At 44.4% G+C, this 25,423-nt stretch overlaps 2 protein-coding genes across 3 annotated transcripts in view; both read left to right on the top strand.

Moving 5' to 3' along the window:
- The window catches only part of bcas3 (BCAS3 microtubule associated cell migration factor), a gene marked incomplete at both ends in the record, with an annotated part of 311,433 nt that extends 305,032 nt beyond the window's left edge, over nt 1-6,401 (top strand). For both annotated transcript variants that reach the window (XM_079225410.1, XM_079225409.1), the window contains one exon: nt 6,253-6,401. In XM_079225410.1, coding sequence (XP_079081536.1) covers nt 6,253-6,401 — 149 coding nt within the window. The remainder of the gene's footprint in view (nt 1-6,252) is intronic.
- A 10,152-nt stretch (nt 6,402-16,553) lies between these two features.
- On the top strand, nt 16,554-24,768 carry tbx2b (T-box transcription factor 2b; the record flags this gene model as incomplete). Its single annotated transcript, XM_079224555.1, has 7 exons — nt 16,554-16,912; nt 17,749-18,016; nt 19,458-19,604; nt 20,639-20,715; nt 20,942-21,111; nt 22,124-22,707; nt 23,146-24,768. 7 exons carry the CDS (start codon nt 16,554-16,556, stop codon nt 23,581-23,583), a joined length of 2,043 nt encoding a protein of 680 aa, XP_079080681.1. The 3' UTR covers nt 23,584-24,768.
- Nucleotides 24,769-25,423: the final 655 nt, after the last annotated feature.

Below are 25,423 nucleotides of genomic sequence, written 5' to 3'. Positions count from 1 at the left end.
GGGCCAACGGTGAGATTAAAGTTAAAACACAAAAACAATCAGCTGGGATAAGTATACTATCGCTATGGGTTACTACCCCCATCTCAGAGTGAGAGAGAGAGAGAGAGGATGGATAGGCGGATGGATGAGACTCTACCCAGCATTGCTGGCACAGACCCTCTGATTTAGAGCTCCTTTGTTTTCTCTTTGATCCCTTCCTCTCAGTGGTGAGTCTCGTCTCACCACAACATGCACATGACACACACCAACACACTGCCAGTTAGGGCCACAGGACGGTGTGTGTGTGTGTGTGTGTGTGTGTGTGTGTGTGTGTGTGTGTGTGTGTGTGTGTGTGTGTGTGTGTGTGTGTGTGTGTGTGTGTGTGTGTGTGATTTTTGGCAAGACAAAATTAATTTAAATTTAAATATCTGCATTTGAGAGAGACAAATTAACTCACAAAGAAAGAGAAAACCCAGGTCAGACCCAAGGTTTAGGCATTTAATTATGATATGCGACTGTGGCTCAGTGATTAGCCCGTCTTTCAATCAGAGGATCGCTGGTTCGAGCCCCGGCTCCGTGAGTCCATGTCGATGTGTCCTTGAGCAAAACACTTAACCCTGAATTGCTCCCCGTTGCCGTGTCTACGGTGTATAGAGCAAAGATGTTTTGCTCTATACAGCAAATGAAATGTGATGTAATGTAATATGCCAAAAATAAATACATAACCAATCTTAACCCAAGGTCCACTTACACGCGTTTTCCCCAGCTTTCAACCGTGCCTCATGGTCTTCCTCGTGGATGGAGTGTGCTTAGTTTCCATGGAGATGTTCTCAGTTGTCTCATAAAGGTCGGGACTTGTGTCACAAACCCATCGCCAGAATAAAACGTGGGCATGTAAGTTTCTCCAAATCACGGATGTGTTGAAACGCTACATTTCTGAACCAGAAATACGTTCCATATCAGCATTTCTACATATTTGTATATTGCCATTATATTGTTTTATTGTCTCGAAACTGCATTCTCAGTTATGTTTAGGTTTAGCCAACAAAACTACCTGGTTACATTTGGTAAAAGATCATGTTTTGGCTTTATATAAATGTGGTTTAACAAGGGACACTAACACCGGACTCCTGGATGAAAGTCCTGTGTTTGACCCATCATCCATCATCCTCTTTACGAGTTCTCCTATTAAATGTAATCCAAATGAAAATATGTTTACTCAAAATGTAATTGGCAATGCGGACTAGGTTGAGGCTAGAGTTCCAGATTCCAGTTTCATACAACATAGGTCTCGTTTTCTCTAGTTTTGTCTCCTGTCTGAATCATATACAATAATATTGTTTTTCATCAAATGAATCGCTCAACCTGTCAGTTGAATCACAATGCACAGACTAACTTCCTGGCTCAGGTCTAACCTGCTGTACTTGCTGTAGATTTAACGCTGTACTAAACTGGACCTAACCCTTAGCCCTGCCCCAAACCTAGTCCGGTCAAGTGTACGGATTGCACAAGCTACACAAATCATTCATTTAGTTCAGCATTTAGCATTTACCTAAAACATAAATGTTCTTCATGCACTGTAGCTACTGTTGGGAGTAACCAAACGGATTGGAATAATGAAAGAAAGTATGAATATAAGACCCAAATTAATTTAATGTTGAGCTATAAAATGATTATGTGACACTGTGTTCTTATTTATTTCAGTTACAACTGCAGTATTTGTTGTGTTTTGCATTTAAGGTTAGATTTAGCCTGCGTTGGTATGAAAATGAAAGTGTGTATGCTGCAGTGTGTGTGTGTGTGTGTGTGTGTGTGTGTGTGTGTGTGTGTGTGTGTGTGTGTGTGTGTGTGTGTGTGTGTGTGTGTGAGTATAAAAGGATTACGGCCTGTTCACAGCCGAGGATGCAGACTGCATTGTTTCTGGTAATTTCCTCTGTATGTCCGATTGGCTGATGAGGTATTAACTTTTTGTTGTTACATGTGTCTTGGTCGGATTGTGCGAGGACGCGTGTCCAAGAACAGCCACGTTCTCCCCCTCGTTCAACACGGTGCCAAGAATCCATCCAAAAAAGCTCCTTTGTTATCTCCACCTGTGGCATCCGGTGCTGTTTTACTGATAGCTTTTCCGACTCCGTATCTTGGGTCGACCTGTACTTTCTTTTGAAGTCTGGCCGCTGGTATTGTCACAGAAAACAGCTCCTGTCCCAGAGTCTACGGCAACAACAGAATGACTTCCAAGATTAGGCTGCACACTCGACGATAAGCTTTCTAGGTCACATTTCATATCCATGACCTAAAATGGTCAAAATGCTATTTGAGAGGTTTTCACTTGAGAAAAATAAAGCATTGCAAAAAACACCTAATGCAATATCCAAATAGTCACATTTAAGCTGCTGTTATCAGCTTTAATATTTCAAATACATATCATTTTTGACATTGAAAATATAATTTCTCAAGATAAGCCTCCTTATATTAGCACAAAATATCCATCGGCCGGCCCAAATCAGCCATCCCAAGCCTATATCAGTCAAACACTACAGTAGTTTCCATTTCTTTATTGGCCTCTGTCCAGAACCGCATTATCTGCACATCACGTTGGACAAAACCACCTTCTAAATAAGCATATTACTTTACCTAGTGACATCAGCCCCAGAGGAAAAGATCCCCAACATTAGAGTGCTGGGGGATTGTGTCGGGGGCGTGAGAGGTTAAGACTTGTTGAATAGCTGGTGGGCGTCACACAATGAGGTGGATTAGGCCGCACTAGAAAAGGCCTTTAGGGCTTTACTGGGGTGTTCAGCAGCTTATAGCGCCTACAATAACACGGCAACAGAGCAGATCGAGCTGGCAAAAAGGCTAGCTGGGAGGGCAAGTGGCTGGCAGAGACTGTCAGTGGAGCAGGAAGCAAGGAAGCTGCGCTGTAAGAAACAAGACGAGTCACGTTTTACTGATTGACAGGAAGAATACAGCTCAAGAAAGTTACTAATGTAAAGAAAGAAGCAGCATTTTGCTGGAGATCCCCGGCCCTCCCACAGGACCCCGGGTGTCACGTCGGCATTGAGGCGAGGAGCTGGAGAGCAGGAGCGGAGCTGTGGAGGAGGAGAGGTGTGGCTCAGGCTCATGGCTCCAGCACTTGTCTCTGCTTGCCTGGAGCTGTGGCTGGAAAAATGATATCATTGCTGATGACCCATATTCTTACAGATAAAACCCTGGCACTGTATGTGCGTGAGTAAAGAAATTGGGTTTTGAAGAAGCAAAATCACCACTGGAGATTCCACTTGAGCAGAAGTCTGCACATTTCTGTGTGTCGGTCAGCTCATTGATGTTTCCATACATGTCCAGATGTGTGATATATGTGAGGTGTGACACTTTGTTCTACTGTGCCATTGCAGTTGCTGGTATGTTGTAACATATCATCATCCTGGGTTTCACAATGCATAAGCATGCTGAAGGAACAACAATAAAGCAGCTGCCCTGTCTAGAGTTACAGTAACAGGCCCATCACTGCGGTCTTTTATAGGTTTATAATCCGGACTCATTAAAATGTGTGGAATTTGCTGGTTAAAACAGTATTTGCAACTATTAGCAACCTCATCCAATAAAGCACCAGTATAAGTGGCTTTCCACATCCACACATTATCTGAACCCAGAGCAGTGTGAACTGGCCTGGGATTACTGCAGCATGTCTGCCTGTGTAGTGCTGGGGAATTAAACAGGAGGGGGCAGGCGGCGGGCCGGGTTAACACCGCAGTGTGGCACATTGCGTGTTAGCCGGGATAATAACAGTGTGGTTTGTATTAGGTTTCCCTTGGCTAAAGTAAGAAGCTCCCACTTCCTGCATGCCCTACGTGACAAAGACAGTCTCCATATTGGCCTCTGAACATCTGCAGGACGTATTAAACACACGCTGCGGTTTTATGTCAGTGCAGTATGAGTTTGAAAAGACTCTTAGGCTAATTAGACCTCCTGTTCATCTCAAGGTCACTGATTTGCTCTGCAGTTGGTTTCTGACAGGCAGCAGTGTACAGTTCAACATCATCTCAAACAGAAGAAAGAACGCATAGCCTGATATTCTGGCCCAGTTCAAACTGCTGTTTAATGATGCCAGAAAGAAACTGAAGCTCATTGCAGCGCATATCAAAGAGCATGTCAGCTTTTATTTTTATTCTGTACACTTGTTATTAATATAAGTGCAGACTATCATGTCTGCATTTCTTTTTGGGGATCTACATAATTTACCAGTGCATTTCCTGTTGGTTTACTTTGTGACGCAAACAGCGTTTTTCTACAGTTTATTTGGCAATGTTTCATGTTGTACAATACTTGCTTACACTACGCACTAAATTATGGCATCTGATAAGACGCCATAACTCATGGATCTGTACGCAAACTCATCGATTTAACAGTGCCTAAAACCACATGTCGACCCACGACAGAGGTCCGACACAGGACTTTCACCCAGGAAACCGCTGCCTGTGTCCCCTGTGAAATCTCATGAAGGGGCAGGAGAGCGTGAAGTACAACCAAGCGCTAAATAAGACATTTTTAGGTGGACAAAATGTTACCATAAACTTTCATGTGAGACGGGAAAAGTTGTATGACAAAACACTGAAAACTCTATTTGACTAGCTGAACATCGGGCTTTTTTGAAGAAACTGGAGATTGAGACCAGAAACTCATGTTTACAATGTTTACTGAGGGAATAAATCAAGAGAGAAGTAGAGGCTTTATCTCATAGACTTTTATACAATCAAACTTATTTTTGCAATCAGAGGAGTCGCCCCCTGATGGCCATTATTAAGAACACAAGTTTAAGGCACGTCCATATTGGCTTCACGTTTCAGAACCGGAGCCGGCCCCCTGTGTGGTAGCAGTAACCACGTACACTTTCCTTCTCGTGTACGAGCATTATCATTTCCTGCTCTCAATTTGTTGACGACAGTCACACTGACGCTCGCTCACAGGGCGTCAACCACGGGCAGCAGAGCACATTAAATACAGCCCGGGACCTGATGGACGTCACAACGCACTACATGCATCACATTCCTAATATTACGCGCACGGCATTCTGTCCAGATATCGTCGGATATGGTTTATAGCATGTAATAACCATAACCGGTTCCTTATGCGGAGATCCTCAGCAAAGCAACTTGGTCTCCCTGGTCCGAAGGGCTGTGTAGCAATGTGAGCATGTCAGAGAAATGCTCTGTGTCAGACAGAGAATGTTGGGAGAAGTTTGGTTGTGTCCCAGAATAACCGCCGCTGTGCTGATGCTGTGGCTTAATCCCACAGCTGTGGACTTCCTCTGCTAATAACAAGGATGCAAGTGCATATCGGATGAGTAATTCACGGTAAAGCCATAAGAAGGGATTCCTACTTTCTGGTAATGATGCTGTACAAGGGTTAGTGTCCTACGCACCTTTGGCTGCTATGCACAATTTGACACTTTGCGTAATTTAAAATAATCTCATATTTCCTGTCATGTTTTGAAATTGCTTTCATGTTCCCATGCATGCTGTGGGTTATAGGATCATCCCGGTTTACATGACTGTGCATGTTTTCTGACGTGGGTCGGGTCAAGTTTCAGAAAGATCTCTAAAACCTTCAGTTTTTACAGTGAACAGTTATGCCTTGTGCAGTTGGCCTTGAGTCGACCTTAAAATATTGTTTGCTTCTTAATAGCTGTCCTTTATTTTATCAAAAAGTAGGACTGGGCCTTTTGAATACGGGGGCTAATACACCATGCTTTATTGATCCCAAAACAGTCTGTTTTGCCTTTTTTGATACGTACTTTGACTAACTTTGTTTTCCTAAATCCTTTTTCCCATAATTGAACAAAACATGCTACTCAAACAGTGTTTAAAGACATCTTTACACAATCAGCCATTAAAGAAACATGGCAAAATAAAATCATGCGAAATTGGTAAAGATGTTACTTCAATCAGGAGGTAATCTAAGAATATGCAAAGAAGACCTAAGAGAGCATTCAAAGACCATTTTAGGTGCTTCGAACTTTATAAATACTTGATGCTATGAACGCATTTAATTTCATACTGAAAAAGGTATTTAGGCTTGACAGCCAGCCCTCGTGATCTGTTTCTGTCAGGATGAGGACACAGAGTACGTGTCAGAAGACAAACTGTGCATGTGGACATTTGACCCGGACAGTTGCGTTGTCTGATTAGCTTAGCTCTTGTGGTTGAAAACAGATCACCTGATGACTCTGAGTCAACATGCTCTCTCTCTCTCTCTCTCTCTCTCTCTCCCTCTCAGAGCTGCAGAGGGAGGGCAGCATCGAGACCCTCAGTAACAGCTCGGGCTCCACCAGCGGAAGCATCCCGCGCAACTTCGAGGGCTACCGCTCCCCCCTGCCCACCAACGAGGGCCAGCCGCTCAGCCTCTTCCCGACCAACTTCCCCTAGACTCCCAGGAAGGACCCCCGCCGCCCGCCCGCCCGCCTCCCCCATATCTGTCCACACAGCATCTCACCGACAGGCAGCCAACCAAACCATGTCTCGGGTTTGTGTTTCTCTGGGGTGTGTTTTGTGTTGTTACTTCCTCTTTCGGCTGCTCACACATCAGTGGGATCCAGCTCCAGCCAGTATTAGCATTGTATTTCTTTTAGGAAGCTGCCAATGCTTCTGTAGTTTGTATAGACTTCCAATTATTTTAAAATGTAATGAAACTATTTAGTGTTCAAATTGCATTCATATCTGGATGAAAACACTGAGGAGAAATGTGTTTTAGACTCATGAAAGCTAATTTCTTTTAAGCTTAACAGCTATTTTAATTGTTGCCGAGCTGTTTTCCAAATATATAAAGTTCAGATAAAATGTAGTTTCATCACAGAGTATTTTGATACAGCGGTCAGGGAGGAACTTCCTTTATTTTCCATATCCGATTTTTAATAACATGCCAGTATCAGCCCAGCAAATCTATCGTGTTCTGCTTTTAACCTGCTGTCTTAAATCAGCCGCCAGCTGACACACATTGTTGGAGACCAGCCGTCCTCTCCGCTCCACAGCTGATGTTTCCTCAGCCCGGCCGCCATCCTTCTGTGTGTGTGTGTGTGTGTGTGTGTGTGTGTGTGTGTGTGTGTGTGTGTGTGAAGTTTTACGGTGTGCCTATTGTCTGAATGAGCCGGCAGAGAGGGAGAAGTGGGTTCCAGTCGGTGGCATGTCGCAGCTCCTTTTCCATCCGCGTGTGAGCTGCTGCTCTCATGGCCTCTCCCCAAATGTTTCTGATTAAATTTGTCCCTCTCATGCCTTTGATTATCATATAATTACATTTGACAAAAGATGCAGTAATGAGATGACACTATTACTACGTTGCTGAAGTCACTTAGATGTTAACCGTAATTGAGGCATTTCTGACATCATTTAGACATCTTTCCCGACTCGGCCTTCCCGGATACATTTTCATTGAGTCGAGTAATGGAGGCCATCATGCTGTATTTTGTTCATTGGCAAGTTTTAACCAAAATCTTTTAGTTATAGATCTCTAAATAAATGCATTATACTTAAATATGCTAGCTTTGCCGGAAGCAAAGAAGATTGATTTTGATAATCAGAACTTCCTCTATTCCACACACTTTGCCTGTTAGTTTGTCCTCAGCAGACTGTTTGTCTTGGTGAAAACTGAAATGCACTATTTACAGAGACCCATTAGAGACATTTTTAAATGATAATAGTCTCACATGTCTGTGTGCTGTTGGACTGGCTGCATGCCATGAGGGCCTGTTGCTCTTCCACTGAATGAGGGCATGCATCTCCGTGTTCTAATTCAGGGCAAATGCTTGTTGTTGACATACGATTTAATTTGTGAAATACTTATTTGACTTTTCCCAGCAGACATGCAAGAAAATAAAAATATAATAAAACACAAGGAAATCAAACTGTCTGTCTCTTTTCTCAGTGTGATTCAGATTTCAACCATGGCGGTGACCATCAGCACATAGTACCGCTGGTAATTAGTACCATATTTTTTAACAGGCAGTAAAAGGCTGTTAAAGGGACTTTTTATGGGCAACTCTGGCTCTTTGTTCTGAGAGAGAAACGAGAGGCCATATTTGGTCCTCTACTAATCAGCACAAAACTTAAAATCCCAAAACTCAGAGATTTAGAAAAAAATAAGCAAATTAAATAAATAATTTCTTGTACACTTTATTTCATCTACGTAATCGATGTGTTTATAAACTACTGGTCATCAAATTAAAAAGAAGTTCTTGACCAGCTATGGAACATATACCAAGCTTTATGAGACGACCAAAAATATTTTGCAGACAAAAATGTAATCTTTTACAATATATGTAAGCCAACAGAATACAAAACTGAACCATTATGAAATGTGTTTATTCAAGATTTATTCATGAATAAAGTAGAAAGAGGCTCAAGCTGACAGGATGTTTCTTCATCCAGAGGAAAAGCTCGGCACGATGCAACAAGCACAAGAGAAACAACGCAGCTTTTTACGACTTTTTATTGATTCAGATATTATTATTGTAATAAACATTTTACAATGACTTTTGAAACTTTAAAGAAACCATGATGTTCATGGTCATTGACAAGGATAATGCACAGTAAAATCCTGAAAGCTGATACACATAATATCAGTTTAAAATGAATTAGAACATCTGTTCATTTGAAACGAGACATCGTAATGCACTGGTAGATCCTGGGCACAGTCAGCTGTCTATTGATTTCAAGAAGACTTTGTAAAATACTGAACTTCACATGTCGCATTCTAGCAGTAACTCAGAAAGATGTGTCCCATTAGCGTCGCTTTGACAAACAGTAAATCCCTCCTCACTGATTCAAGTCGCTAAGAGAAGCAGCTCCCTGAAACGTAAATGGCGGGAACTTGTCGTAGTCGACTTTCTGCTGGAGATGTGCGCTGGAACCGGATGTCGAGTCCCGACTCGTGAACTTTGAACAGGAAAGTGAACTGAAGGATATCACTCATCTCAAGGCTAATTGAGTACAATAAAAACTGTGACAGTCCCATTCATTCTCCTGTATTTAGCATGGGGTCACTACAGGTAATTAGCATTAGCTTGGTTAGCATGAACATCTGAACTGGAAACATCTGACTGGAACAAAGCACGCTAAAGTGTATCGTAAACGCTGTGATGCTAGCAGTTTAGCATCCACACTGTTGACTGATAGCAGGCTCCGTTCACATGTACTATGATAAAAGATGACGGGCTCCATGTTGACAGTTTCTAAATGATCATGAACTTAATATAGTGGAACCATTGTAATCATTCGTTTAAAGTCTAGCCTGGTTGGTGCATCATTTCCCATTTACAGACTTTTCAAGATAAAGTATCCAGACCTCCTGCTAGCCACTTCTCTCAAAAGCGACCAACAGAACTTTATTTTTTTAATAAAGTGCTGATGCATATAATTGTGTCGCTTGCTCATCGGATCCAAACTCACTGTGGTGATTCACATCCTGACTTATCTTCTGTCTGCTGAGAGCAGCAATGCAGATATGTCCAAATGCAAAATAGCAGGCACTTTGCTTGAAACAGTTATTTGTGTTTCCTAACAGCAAATTACATTTAGTTATGACATGGTTTTGACCATAATAAATACAAAATAAAATATAAAACCTGTATTGTATGTCTCTACTTCCAACATGTGACTTTAGATTCCTTTGTGACGTTAACCATAAAAATCATGCTGGCCGGTAATCAGAAATCATGCAATTAAAAAATATTCAAAGTATGATTTCCTTTTCACAATCCAAAATAGGGAGTAATTTTACTATATTCTTGAGCATTTATTGTATATATTTCATTGAATTGTGCACATGGGAAATCAGTTGATTGTATGCTTAATAATGCATAATGTTATTTGTTATAGCATTAACTATAATGTAGAGGTGTCTGATAAAATGTAGATTGAAATCTATTGTGAATTGTGTTATATTTTAATGTATAAATGCTGATTAATACATATTATTTGAAATATGTAAAAAAAAATGTCATTTTCAAAGTCTAAGTTATTTTTGTTCCCAGAATTATTAAAATATGGACAAGACAGATGCTGATGCATGGAGGCTTTTGCAGCTCAACATAACAGACACTGAGTAATTCACCGTGTGTGACTCACCTGGTGGCTCCTGCATGTTTTACATCACCGTCATGTTTTACAAAACCTGCTCAGAAACACGGAGCTCCGGGCCTCTGTTTGGTTTGGACCTCTCACACATTTGATACAAAAAATAATAATGAACTGTTATACTAAAACATGTTGTACAATCAAGTTAATTTTGAGTGCAATAAATAATATTACATTTTATGAGGAACCTAATTGAACGTAGTTATTTAGAATAACTATTTCATTCAGAGAGTGAAATGATTTTTGATAATGAGTTGATGATTAGATCATATTTGGTTAATACCAAGTGATGGATCCTGATCCGCCATCAGACATAGATCAAAGTAGGAAGACTTCAGTATTTGAACTCATTAAAGTATACCTAAAATCACAAACCTGGTTCATATACAGACTTTACTCGCATCAGGGTAATTTGCTGTTCCTTCCTCACTGCAGGTGGAGGTGTGTGAACAGAGAGGGCTCCCTGAGGACCGGCACCGGGCAGACGGCCCGACACGAGGCCGGAGGTGTGCTCGCTGATCGGAGCTCAGCAGGTTGGAAGGGCAGAAGATCTGAATCTTATTTTCTGGATCAGCTTCAGTTTCATCCTTAAAGAAACACATGAATCAGTTTGCATTCTCTGCGCATGCTCTATAGCGTTCTGACGTTTACAAGGCAGTTCATAAAACAGTCACCTGAGCAGAGGAGCAGAGGAAGCAGGGATCCACTTACCTGAATTCAGTTTCCTACATTTCAGGCTCACTTCATTCCAATTAGCCCACATTAATTCATAGTGTGAGAAGAGATGTGTCAGCTGAGCATTTCAGGTCTGACCCCTCATCTCTCAGGCAACTCACTTACTGACCGCGACGGCGTCCCATGACATGATGACACATTTGGAGATGTTTTATTAATAATGTTTTAATTCTTAATGCCGCAAATAATTAGATCGTTAAATATTAATGTCAATGTTTCGGTCATCTTTAATCGCAACTTAATTTGAAACGTAACGTTCCCCTTTTTTAAAAGTAATTTCACTTCTCCGTGTTTAGAATTAGTCATGTTGTGAAATAATAATAACAATAATCAAACACTAAAATGTGACGTATCAAGTATCAAAACTGGGAGAAGTGAGAAGTTGTGTTTATTTTGTGCGTGTCGTTCCGAATGTCCGATCCCCGGTGGTGTGGTGGGACGCAGCGGGCCGAGGAGCCTCTCCCTCCGGCCTGCAGGTATCTTCCTCCCGCTGATGGGGTCCAGTGTCCCCGCGCTGCAGCCTCTAATGCAATGTATCCACGCTGTCAACACATCCGCAAACACACACACACACACACACAGGATTATTTAGCTGCTATTTAAGTGTCTCAACGAACATGGGATAGTGCAAAATATGATATTAAAAAGCCGATGCTTTTAATATTATTAAGAACGATTTGAGAGCTTCTCCTGAACAAAGAGGTTTACACATTTCATTTGATGGCGCAAATAACCCGCACGTTCAGCGTCAAGGTAAAATGCACAGAAAGTCCATCATGAAGGATTTATAAGGGTTCAGTTTGATCAATTAATTGTCATCAATTTTCAAAATTAAAGGATTTTTGCGAATCCCCAAGAAAACTATCCCTCAAATAAATGTATTTACAGAGGTGGTGAAACACAGACATGCAACAATCTATTTTCATATTCTGCACATGTAAAAACCTATTTTCCAAAAAAGTCGTTTGTGCATAGGCATTTTGTGTTTTTGCAGAAATATGTTTCCTTTCCGTACCGGTTGATCATGTTTTAGGACCGAACACATTCACAGAGGCCGCTTATAACCGGGATGCATTCCGGAGCAGGTATTTTTAATGAGGTGACTCAATGGGATCGATTTGTTTTAATGTGATTAAAATGTGATGCACGGACAGAAGAAAATAATATATATATTCTAATGTCTCTATTGATGATTTCAAAAGGGGGGGGGGGGGTATAGTAATGCTGCTGGGAAATGGAGGTAGTAATGACAGTCGGTGAAGTCAGTGATATATTTGGAGACGCGCGTCACATCCAGTGATCACGTTTGGCATATTATCACTGAGATGTGCGCGTGCAAGCCGGCAGTGCGTCATGCACTCCTGTGGCCATATAAGCTTCCATTCTGATTTACCTCAAGAGTCCCCGAGTCTCCTCAGTACAATAACCTATTCGACACAATTTCATCATAATTAAAATACCAATAATACAATAATTGGAGAGAGTATTTAAAGCCTTGCATCGTAAAGAGCTGGAAAGTAAATCCAATGGAGACTTTCTTTGTGGGACTAAAGCAGCCTGAACTCTCACTGCGGTAACGCCTGCATGTGACATCTCTGTCACTCCTCCCCTGGGTCCCTATAGCGCCCCCACCTGGTGGCCCACCTGTCAGCCACACACACTGCGGCTGCAGGCTGCAGTTGGAGCAGAATAGGAGGGTCAAACTGGCTGAGGAAGAGCTGCATGTGAGGTTGTAGTTCATGATTGAGTTTGTCATGAAGTCATGTCCAGTAAAAACATGTTGGTTTTATGGAAGAGCTGGGATGCATCAGGTATTACCCTGGTTCCAAATAATATGATAGTGTGTGTGTGTGTGTGTGTGTGTGTGTGTGTGTGTGTGTGTGTGTGTGTGTGTGTGTGTGTGTGTGTGTGTGTGTGTGTGTGTGTTAAGGAAAGATTCTGCTTTTTTTTTGTTTCATTTAGCAATGTGGAGGAGCTGCAGGAGGAGGAAGAGAAGGAGAAAGGAGGAGGAGAAGAAAGGAGGAGGAGGAGAAGAAGAAGAAAGGAGGAGGAGGAGGAGAAGGAGGAGGAGGAGGAGGAGGAGGAGGCCGCTAGTCGCCGGGTTTCCATGTGACAAGGGGAAATATGAGGGACTTTGACAGGTCTTAAACGGTCTGGCGCCAAGGCCTCAGTCTAGCCGCTAAATATAGCCGGAGAGATGATGCAGGAAGATGGGAGGAGAAGATGGAGAGATAAAAGGAAGAAAGGAACAATGTCGAAGGGAGGGAGGAAATAACAATACTTGATTATAGACGAATATGGCGCAAAACTGCTCCGTTATGTTGTAATTAGAGCGTCTCTGGCCGGATCGTTGACACATGGGCCAAATCACCGGGACGGAAGACCGGTTTTCACGCACGTTTTCACATCTGCTGCTCTGGTTTATATTGAGCGGACGGATCAAGGACACAGCAGCTCGAGTCAACTTCCTACTGTATGGAAAGCATCACGCAAGCATTTAATTCACTTCATTGGCCCTCAACCCCAGATAGCAGGCTGACAGGTAGCATCAAATATACCAAACCTGCTTGTTTTGACACATTTCTGGTTATCAGATAATACATTTTGTGTCAAAATCGTAAATTATCTAAACGTGGGAAAAAATCTGGGGACAGAAAACTTGAGAACACAGTTCTGTCTTGAGATGTCTCCTCACTTCACTTTGCGCATCTTGTACCATTCACGATGATTGCTTCTCCTACACACACACACACACACACACACACACACACACACACACACACACACACACACACACACACACACACACACACACACACACACACACACACACACACACACACACACACACACACACAGCGCATGTGCTAACCGGCCCGCATAGATCCAGTCCTCTGGCTTAATGACTTTTAAATCATGGAGGTTTCTGTGTATTGACGGCCCAGAACAAATAAATGGGGACTAATTTGCAAAAGCATTTGTTGATACAATTATCCAGTTGAGTATTCCGGCAGAATAACCGTTATCCACCTCCATATGTTACTAATCGTTTTCTTCTTTTTTCCTGTTCCAAGTGAAGCTCGGAACGCGCTCCCACGTCTCTGCTGTCGTTCCATAAATCTGAAGGTGCAGCATTCCAAACAAGTCAGCTGTCCGGCCAAATTATAGCAGACACATACACACACACACACACACACACACACACACACACACACACACACACACACACACACACACACACACACACACACACACACACACACACACACACACACACTGTGAGCGATATGTGCCACACATTGCTTGATGATTTCACATTTTTCTCACGTGAAGTTTATGCTCAATGGCTGTTAAAATACACTTTTCTTTTTCTCTCTCTCTTTTTTGCTCCACATTTTCAGTGAGCTCCTCCGCGTGTGAACCAGTTGGTGCTCCGGGGACTTGTGTCTGATCTGATGGGCTTTACTGCTCCCGGCCTCAGCTTCTAGAGCTGCTGCTGTCAGGCTGCTGATATGTGCGCGTGTCCGTATCAATCTGATGGAAAGGAGCAACAAGTGTGTAACATAGCGGAGATGTGCAAACACTGCATGCCGCTTACCACTAACATGATGTGTCTGACACACACGTGCAGGCCCAGGAAGCTTCCTGGACTTTTATTTTAGTCTCATTTTGCTTCCTTTGCTTCCTTTACAGTCCAGTGGGAAAGATGTGCATGAGTTATATGTATTAATAACACATATAATATTCACAATATGTCATCGGAAGCCGCTCAGTTCCAAAGGGTTAATAGGAAATCCCGTTCAGAGGGATTGTCACTTTTTGTTCCAGTCGTTGTGTTGTGCTGCCTGTGGCCCCACAACACGGCCCTCCTGCCCGGAGAGAGCAGCTGCTCATCCACAAAGATCTTAAGAAATAAATAAATAAATCAATTCACATCTGACACCGGGCCATGGCCGAGGCAGGACAGTGGAGCGGAGCCGCAGATGAGGCGCTGAGGGGCCGGAGGGGCGCGCGCGTGCACGACCTCCGGGTAAATATAAATATAAAGAGACAAGAGATTGTTCTCGTGGCGGCGCATCGGCCAACTGGCGCCGAGCGGCTCTCTAACTAACTGAGTCCAAGTTAATCAGGAGCTGCGGCGCGGGTTTTTTTTTTTCTTCTTCTTCTTCTTCTTCTTCTTCTTCTTCTTCTTCTTCTTCTTCTTCTTCTTTCTAAAGGAGCTCAGCAGAGCGCAGTGCAGAGAGGCGGGAGGTGGAGGGGCCCGGGGCTCCCGGAACCCCGCACTGTCCCGTTTCACCAAATACAACCTGTCTGAGATTACGCGCTGCTCGGCCCTGCGCGGAGACTCTAAATCACCTCATTGCTGGAGATGTTTCATACAACAACAAGAAAACAAGTCCCCACAGCATTTAACAGCAGTGTAAAGTTAGGGATAATACAACTGCACTGATAATAACAACACGTATCCTCCTTTTTTTTAAAGAAAAGAAACTCTAACAATACCGAGTCTCCAAATAACGCAACTTTATTTGCGTCAAAACAAGGAAGTTTGTAGAAGTGAGCACTCACCGCTTCTCTTCTCTGAATTTTTCTCTCAAAATTCACTCATCACCATCATCATCATCATTCATCTGGTTTCCTCTCTTCCTCCGCGCAGCATCTGGTTTGTCTTTTCCAGCCGCGTCTCTTTTATACGCCGCCGCCGCGTCCCCGTCAGCCCGGCCGGGAGAGACGCGCAGATACACGGCTCTCGCCCGGGGAAGCCGGGCTGCGTGAGCCTGGAGCTAACGCGCATAGACCGGCTAGTGTGCAGGCAAATCCAGCATAAGCGTCAAAACAGCCGATAACACGGAATAACTACCAGGCGGTTATTATAGAGAGCAGCGGCTCTTTGAAATAAATCTCCCCGGAATGCAGAGCGCGAGCTGCGGGTCGCGGATTGAGCTTCACGGTATGAGTGGTTCTAACAGACAATGTAACGTGGAGGACCTGAGCGGGTCCTCTGTGTGGAGGTGAGTATTAAAACAGGCTCTGTGGACGGGCTGCTTTCTCCGGAGGCGACGTTGTAAAAACGCAAGCCGAGAAAGACGATGCCTCCGCCGGCCAAGAACTGAGAGCTGACCCGGAGTTTGGCTTGGAAATGGGGGTGGGATTTCCCGATCTTTCCTGTCATTGGTTAATATTTTATTCTGTTGACATGTTTTCTTACTGCTAATGCTTCCGACACCTTCTGGCCCCCCTCCCCTCCCCCTCATCTGACCGGAGCTGTCAGAACCACGCCTATAGGGGCCCACAATTGGTCCAGAAAGCGTAAAATCAGCAATCAAAGGGGCTTGGTTCATTAGTGTTGGGGATGGAGGCAGGAAAGACATGTGAGATAGTCACAGATCTGCAGTGAACGAGGCCACATCTCTCCAGTCAGTGTGGGATGACTGAAGCAGGGAAGCAGCTCATTTCTCAGAGAGGCACACAGCGCAGCCGGGCTCTGCCTTCACCGCCGCGCTAGAGGGACTCGGCGCAGGAGCCAACGGAGCAGCACATCACAGCTTGGGACTCTTTTCTCCGCCCGATAACGCGCCGAACTGTTGGTTCTGTGGCACCGCTTTACACAAAGTAACTGCTCGCGAAGCGCGGACCTATCCTCTGGCTCCGGGTTTCGGGGGAATTACCACTAAAATATCCATTATTTCACTTCGCTTTTTTGTGGATGCACCGATGAGAGATCCAGTTTTCACAGGGACTGCAATGGCTTATCACCCTTTCCACGCACACCGGGCGACCGACTTCCCCATGTCCGCCTTTCTAGCGGCGGCGCAGCCGTCCTTCTTCCCGGCGCTCAGCCTGCCTCCCGGGGCGCTCACCAAGACTCTCCCGGACCACGGCCTGGCCGGGGCAGCGGAGGCTGGGCTCCACCCGGCCCTGAGCCACCATCAGGCGGCTCATCTCCGCAGCATGAAGAGTCTGGAGCCCGAGGAGGAAGTGGACGACGACCCCAAAGTTACACTGGAAGCCAAGGATCTTTGGGACCAATTTCATAAACTCGGGACGGAGATGGTTATTACCAAATCCGGGAGGTAAGAATTCGCCAATGGATATACCGAGACTACATTATGTCCTTTTAAAAACGGCCGTTTATCTTTATTAATGCAGGGAATGAGCCACAGCCGCTAAAAGGCATTTATTCACGTTGTGCGTGTGAGTCAGGCCTTTGCTGTTGACTTTTTGTTCCCCCTCACGATTATTAACCTGTTAAACAATTAATACAAATATGATTTGTTTTAAAGCTGTGGAGAATAATGCACGAACATGCCATGTTTACCTCGCTTTACACACTAAACATATTGTTTTAAATGAAGGTCCAACCCCATAACTGTTTATATTTAGCATTTAAACCGGCTTCATTTTTTTCCAAATAAGTACAAAATATATAAAAACGTAAATTCATTTTGAAAATATGTTCTAGATATTTTAAGGCTTATCACAGTACATATTTGTGATATTTTGCGGGCAAATGGGACATGGGCTTTTATTGGTGCATTCTGGTGAGGCTGCAGCCTCTGGGTTTCATAAACAGGCTGTCACTAGCGGTGTGGTCATACATGTACTCTCAGATTTGTAGTGTGGGGTTTGGACAACACACGCGCGCGCACACACACACACACACACACACACACACACACACACACACACACACACACACACACACACACAGAGAGAGAGAGAGAGACACACACACACACACACACGCGATGGTTTTGCTGGAGAATAATAGTTACAATATTTGCTCCGGTCGGAGCGGCGTGTAGTTGTGCGTCCGCAGCGCGTCTTTAGTCCGGTGGTCCGAGTCCTGAGGGTCCTGGTGGAGTCCCGGCGTGCTGACTGACTCCCCGTGTGTGTTTCTCCTCCTCAGGAGGATGTTCCCTCCCTTCAAAGTACGAATAAACGGACTCGATAAAAAGGCCAAATACATCCTGCTGATGGACATCGTGGCGGCGGACGACTGCCGCTACAAGTTCCACAACTCCCGCTGGATGGTGGCGGGGAAGGCCGACCCGGAGATGCCCAAGAGGATGTACATCCACCCGGACAGCCCGGCCACCGGCGAGCAGTGGATGGCGAAGCCTGTTGCGTTCCACAAGCTCAAGCTGACCAACAACATTTCAGACAAGCACGGATTTGTAAGTACTGGGAGTTTTTATTGTCGCCTGGACAGAGACATTTTTTAAATTTTTTTTGTTGTTGTTGCATAATGCTGCATGAGGTGTTTTTAGGATTAAAAAAAAAATCTGATTACATTTGTATGAAGCATATGGGGAAAGTGGGTCGTTGTAGCAGCGCAATAATAACAATACAGCAGGGGAAATGGAAAATAAATGAAAACACATGAATCCAGATGAAACTACTGCGGGCAAACCGGGAAGTACGAGCGTATCCGTCTAAATGTAAAATCACAACGTCACCAACTCGATAATCTCAGAGGTAGAAACGCGACATTTATGCCGCTGAACGCCTTCACGTCCAAAGCTGTTGACACTTTGTCGCCACTTGACTTCAGTGCCGCTGACATGCGGAGCTTATGTTGCACACAGCTCTGCACATCCAGGAGGACCAGCAGCGTGTAGTCCTGCAGCAGGAGGCCGTCTCTCTGCAGCCTCTCACGGCCTGGACACGGCTGCGTTTTGGCTTGTGTTTGTAATACATAAATAAAAACACCAGTAGCTGGGATTAGAGAGAAATTACGTGAAAATGGGTGTGAATGACTATCAGTATAGTCCATAATATGCATAGTATATTATATTATATTATAGTATAATATAATATATATTAGATGCATGTTGTTGTGTGTTTTATCCTAAATAGGACCCCGTAGTGAACCACGTATTACACCTTATTATACCAGTTTAGAAATATGCAAAACAATAAAATAAGGAGCAACAGGAGCAAATGACAAATGTCTGAGAAACTGCTTTTGACTGCAGGAAGAGAGCAGCTTCCGACTGGAAACAAATTCAGCATTTACATGTCAGGCTCAATCATTTGCACTGGCTTGAAGGCAGGATTTCTGTCCACGTATTATTATTATTATTTATATATATATATTTATATATATATATATATATATAATATATATATATTATCTGAATTAACACGTTATGTTATGTGATTGCCGCTTTGTGTGTGTGTCTTTTTATCGTGGGGTGATTTTTAAATTACCTTTTACCTTTATTATTAAGACGCATGTTCGGTGTATGGAGGTGTACGGTGTGTTAAACCCCCGCAGCCCGCCTCGAGGCTCCGTGTCTGCGGGCCTTGAGAGAGAGCGAGGTGTTGCTTTGGTTCCGATCAACTGGATCAAATCACCTCTTTTTTTAAATAGTTTTTTATTGTCTCTTCGCTGTGATTCTGAGCCCTCGTGACAGCATGGGTGGCCTGCTCGGGCTGTCCTCTAACCCCGCACTAATTACAGACAAGCCTGCTCTCAGTCATTATAACGGCATCAATAACAACGCGCTGAGGATCCGCGTCCACATATTCATGTGCAGTTTGAGTGCAGAGGGAGAAACCAGACTCCCGTTATATTCACGTCAAAGCTCTGTGTTTTCGTGTGTGTTGGTCCAGACCATCTTGAACTCTATGCACAAGTACCAGCCGCGGTTCCACATCGTGCGGGCCAACGACATCCTGAAGCTCCCCTACAGCACCTTCCGGACCTACGTGTTCCCGGAGACCGAGTTCGTGGCCGTGACGGCCTACCAGAACGACAAGGTGAGTCCTGTCCTGCTCTCATATGCTGCTGTGCTTTGCATAATAAATGTGCTCCGCGCTCCCCTCCCCCCGAAGACTTAATCTGATTTTGTAGGTCGCCTAATTTCCCTGCAGAGGACTCCCATGGCCCACTTGATTTATTCATTTATTTTGGGCCTGGACTCGTGGGTGGAGCAAATCTTTCTGACAGACTATTCTATCTGCTAATAATGGGCTATAAATTGACCATTAGCCTGAGCGGAAGTATACAAATTAGGCGATTAAATGGAGAGTGTATTGTGTTCTCTTGTAATGCAGCGGACATGCACGACACGTGCTCTGTCTTTATTTGAATTGTTGTCGTCCCAAAAAAAGGACACTAGCTTGTTTTATTACGGCCTCCAGCATTTTTGGATTGAGGTTTGAATATGTTCAGCCTATTATTAGCCCCTTTTGTTGACTCGTGGTGGTGGGGGGAGGGGAGGGGGGGTCTTGTAAAAGTTTATAGCAAAGAGTCATCATCGATTACAGGCTGGTCAGACCGCAGCAGCGGACAGACACTCTCTCACATGGAAGACGCCTGGAGCGTCGTGTCCGAGGGCCACAGGGCCTCCAGGAGCGACAAAGCTCCCCGTAGGAGCCACGAGGCCCTTTGCCGGCTGCGCGCCCCTATATGGAGCCACACCGGCCTCTTCCACATCAGGACATATCGCAGAGAAGCAGTGATCCAAACCGCATTATTAATTATTGATATGATAGTCATCTGTTCAAGTATTGTTCCCTCTGCCCTTTTTTTCTCCTCCTTCTGGGGGAACGGAGGCTTGTGTGGCCCCATAGAGGAATATTTCGTGGCAAAATTTCTCTCCGGGGGCCGATGAGAATAACACCCCGTCATTACGCTTTTATTAATAATGCAAATCCGAGGCCTCGTGGCTCCGGTCCAACGCGCTGGTTTCCGTGTTGTTTATCCAAATGCAGTGTGACTGTTAGTGTACTTCCGGTTCCATCCCTCCGACATCTATTCTCACTTTTGTCATTCTTATTATTTTTGACAGATAACACAGCTGAAGATTGACAACAACCCGTTTGCCAAAGGATTCAGAGACACGGGGAACGGGAGGAGAGAGAAAAGGTAATGGCCGCTCCCCGCTTACACCTGCGTGTGTGTGTGTGTGTGTGTGTGTGTGTGTGTGTGTGTGTGTGTGTGTGTGTGTGTGTGTGTGCGCGCGTGCATGTGTGCGTGTGTGTGTGTGTGTGTGTGTGTGTGTGTGTGTGTGTGTGTTCCCAAGGTTATGGTGTCACCGCGTTAGGATATGAATGAGTTCATGAATGAGTCTCGTATCCTCTCTGCTCTGCAGAAAGCAGCTCACCATGCCGTCGCTGCGCATGTTTGAGGACCAGTGCAAGGCGGACCGGGACGGCGCGGACTCGGACGCCTCGTCCAGCGAGCCTCCGACCGGCAGGGACGCCGCGCACTCCCCGCTGGGAGCCGACAGCAGCCCGCTGAGGTTCAGCAGGACCAGTCGAGGTGAGACACGTTGTTGTTGTTGTTGTCGTTGTTGTTGTTGTTGTTGTTGTTGTTTTCTTCGGCCCAGCCGGTATTTAAACGTTGCTGATCAACTACAACTATTAAGAATTAAAAATGTATTAGTTTAATTTAAATTGTGTGAAATTGGCTAAAATATGTGTGTGACCTGGACATTATTAGCAGCGTGAGAAAATAAATAATTGTGGTGCAGAAAAATAATGAGTGTGTTAATCCGTGCGGGAATGTGCGATTGCGCGAATTTAGATGCGTTCACGTACACCCATAACAATAGGATACTTTAAAACAAATGGATCACAGTCATTTGTACCGTTGTAACGGTTAAAAGCTCTCACAATGGACACCTGTCAACCAATCAGGACAGGCCAACTGAGATCACCCACTGCACCGACTTTGTTTCATGAAATTCCAATAAACAGGCCTAATTTAATTTACAACAAGTTTATGATGCATGGACAGATAATGTTCGGCAGCTAAATACATTAGCACCTAAGAACAGTGAATGTAAATTGTAAAATAAACTTAAACTTTGACTGAAATGTGCTAATATATTCACATAAACATTGAAATGCTCTAATTGAGATCATACATTGTGTAAAACGTGCATTGGGGTCAAAGACATTTTACTTTAATTTTAATTAAAATCTGGTTTGGGTTTTTATTTGGTCCCAAACTATTGTATTTTTTTGGTCCCAAACTATTGTCATATACATATAATGTATATGACAATACTGGCTAAAGTATTTGTTAGTGGGCCAGGTCAAATTGGTAGATGTGTGCATAATCAAAAGCTTTACACAATTAATACGAAGGCTATTTTACATTGCTCTTAAAATTTAAATTAGCATTTGGTCCAAAAATGTGCAGACTGGCTCATGTTGCCCTTCTAGTGTGGCAACATAATGTCCTCCAACCCAAACGGGTCATGGGGTCGGTTTGTGGCGGCTGGTCAGCGCTCTGCTTACGCCTCTTTCCAACCTGATTCCTGTTCTAGATGAGAAAACGTGCTCTGACAGCGAGCAGGAGCTGGAGCATCACGACGAGCACTGCACCGCCTCCAACAGCCCGGGACCTGAGCCCGTGTCCCCCTACAGCTCCAGGTGTGAGGAGCGCATCAGGGACAGGCCGAGCACAGACAAGAAGGAGGACTCCTTGTTCAGTATAAGGCACCTTGAGAAGGACAAAGCGGACAGCCGGTACAAGAAGGACACCGCGGACCTGTTGACAAAGGACTCGGACGCCGGAGGCATTAGTGCCACTAAGGAGACCTTCTCCCCTCTCATGGTTCAGACCGAGAGCCCCTCACACTTCAGCCCAGGCCACTTACAAAGTCTGGCTCTGTCTGGTCTGCACAGTCAGCAGTTCTTTAACCCTCTGGGCGCCGGATCACCACTGTTGTTTCACCCCGGGCAGTTTGCCATGGGCCCCGGAGCCTTTTCTGCTATGGGCATGGGGCATCTACTGGCCTCTGTGTCTGGAGCAGGTGCTTTGGAAAACGCCGGCCTCTCCGCCCAGGGAGCGGGAGGAAGCCCCAACCCCTTCCCCTTCCATCTGTCTCAGCACATGCTCGCCTCTCAGGTAAGGAAGTCCTCCATTCAGAACATTATTTACTTTGCTGTGCACCTGTTGGATGAGCTGACGTCAGCGCCACAGGAAAGCTGGAGCTGTGTGTTGAGAGTCTTTTATTTAGTAGGGAACATGTGCACCATCAGAGATGCTAAATGGTATGCTGCATAAAAACAAGTAGGACTTTTTGAAAGTATTATCATTAGCACATGAGGATTTAATGAAGAAAAAAAACAGTAATCAAAGTATTTGATTGAAACTGAAACAATTTGTAAAATATATTTTACACCCAGAATAGACATTTCTTGCTTTTACTTAAGTGATATCCAAATTCTGTTTGGAAAAAATCAGAAGAAATTGACCAGTTTTTGCTGCTTTGATTATTTGACAGCTTGGCTGGAAAGAGTGGCGTGTAGATGTAACTCAAAGTCTTTCCTCTTGTCTATTCAGGGCATCCCCATGCCTCCGTTCGGCGGCCTGTTCCCGTACCCATACACCTACATGGCGGCGGCTGCTGCGGCGGCCTCGGCCCTGCCAGCCACCAGCGCCTCCAGCCCGCTCTCCAGGAACCCCTTCCTGACCACGTCCCGTCCCCGGCTCCGCTTCAACCCCTACCAGCTCCCTGTGTCGCTGTCTCAGAGCCTGCTCACCGCCGGCCTGCAGGGCAGCCTGAACCCCGGCTCCGAATCCTCCAAACCGGGCAGCAGGGAGACCAGCCCGGCACCGGAGCACCACAGCAACCATAAGACAGGAGGGTCAAGTGGGAGGGGGGCCTCTCCCAAAACCTCTGTGAAGGACTCAGTGAATGAGCTGCAAAGCATCCAGAGGCTGGTGAGCGGCCTGGAGAGCCAGCGGGAGCCCTCCCCACGCGCAGACTCTCCCAAGTGATGAACACTCTGTTTGGGATGAAGACTTGGCTTGAATACCAGAGGACTATAAGTGCATTTGTCCTGTTCAGCACATTAGGGAGACTGGGATGAGGTTTGACCGATATGGGTCCAGTGAAGGCTGATAACTGGTATTTTTTGGAACAAAGCAGCAGATAGACAAAAATGTTGCCCATATAATTCAATTTCATCTTTTTTAAATCCATAAGTATTAAGGGTCTTACCTGTTAGAGAGGGTGGAAAGCCTGTCAGACACCAGACACTCACTTTCCCCCTGAATCCAAGTGTGAAGGCAGGCTCACCCAAAATAACATTATACAAAAACAATGAATTATATATAAATATGCAACACATTTTAGACAATGAAATACTAAAAAATACAAATAAACGTCAAGAGACTTAACGATTCCACTACACAAGTGTAGGCACTGAAACGTTTCCGTGTCCAGCATCAGAGGGTCAGTACCGGCCCCATGTACCGGCTCCATGTCTCGGTCCCACCGGCCTGAGAGACGCCGCTCCGCGGCCCGAGCGGCGCGGCGCGGCCGGTGTTCGGTTCACTTGAAGCGGCTGAGTCCCGGCTGGTTTCGACAGGCAGGTCTCAAGCTGCATCCAAAAACCTTTCCTTCTTGTTTTTTTCCTTCTTTTTCCAGGCCTGACTATTTCATAAGGCTTGGAAGGTGAACGCTCTGCGAGAGGAGGAAAGAACCGCTTTTCATTTCATGGCAGTAAAAAAAAAGATTTCTGAACTATTTATGTAATTAAAGATAAAAACAAATCCTGTAAATAAAGCTAAGATCCAAGAATATGCAATTGGTATTAATTTATTCAAGGCTGTATATTAGCGTGTATATATTTCGAATTGAACTTGTTACTTTTTTTTCTTTCTCTCCTCCGCTCCCCCATTTTACATGAACGTATCCTGTAAATGAAAAGCTATTTAGCGCTTGTTGGTTTGAAAACGTGTTTATGAAGCATCGCTGGTTTTAGGTGACGTGTGTGCCATGTTTCAGTCTGCATCCACCGACAAAGACAAGGAGGACAGAAAGAGCTCCACATGGATTCAAAAACACCTCAGGTTATTTCACTCCAGCCAGGAGGCATTCAAAGCAATTCCTCCTTCGTGCGCATCATTCATATCTATTCCAAAATATATTTAAAGAAGAAAGTATCTTGTTTATGGTTGTCCGGGTTTTTTTTTTTTGATTGTCTCACAATTTCAATAAAAAAAATCGTTGTGCTGAAAGCTTGAGGCGTACCCTTATTATTATTATTATTATTATGATTATCATCATTATTACTATTATTATTATTATTATTCATATAATCATGTTTCATTATTGTTATCATCTCATTAGAGCAAAACAGCTGTACACATTTATCGAGCGTTTTTATAAAATAAGTCATCTCTGGTTTGACAACACACACATTGTGCACAGACACACGCACACACACGCACACACACACACACACACGCACACACACGCACGCACGCACACACACACACATTGTGCACGCACACACACGCACGCGCGCACACATTGTGCACACACACACGCGGGACAGGAGCGCCCCCTGTCGGTCATGTGTTTCGCAAGAAAAATGTGTTTTGTTTAATTTGCTCAGAACATGTTTTGGTGTTTTAATCCACGTCATTCAAATACATTTAAAATCAGATGATGAAATTAATTAATACATTTTTGAGGTGACATTTGTTGCTATACATGTTTCATAAAATCTCCAGCTGCGAATATTACATTGTCTCTCACTGTACCGACTTTAATTGAGCATCAAAGAGACCACTTTTCTTCTTGCTACTATTTTATTATTTAATAAATTGG

Source organism: Taurulus bubalis (genome assembly GCF_910589615.1).
Source record: "Taurulus bubalis genome assembly, chromosome: 10".
Lineage (NCBI taxonomy): Eukaryota > Metazoa > Chordata > Actinopteri > Perciformes > Cottidae > Taurulus > Taurulus bubalis.
The sequence above is the reverse complement of the archived record's forward strand: the minus strand, read 5'-3'. Positions and strand labels throughout refer to the sequence as shown.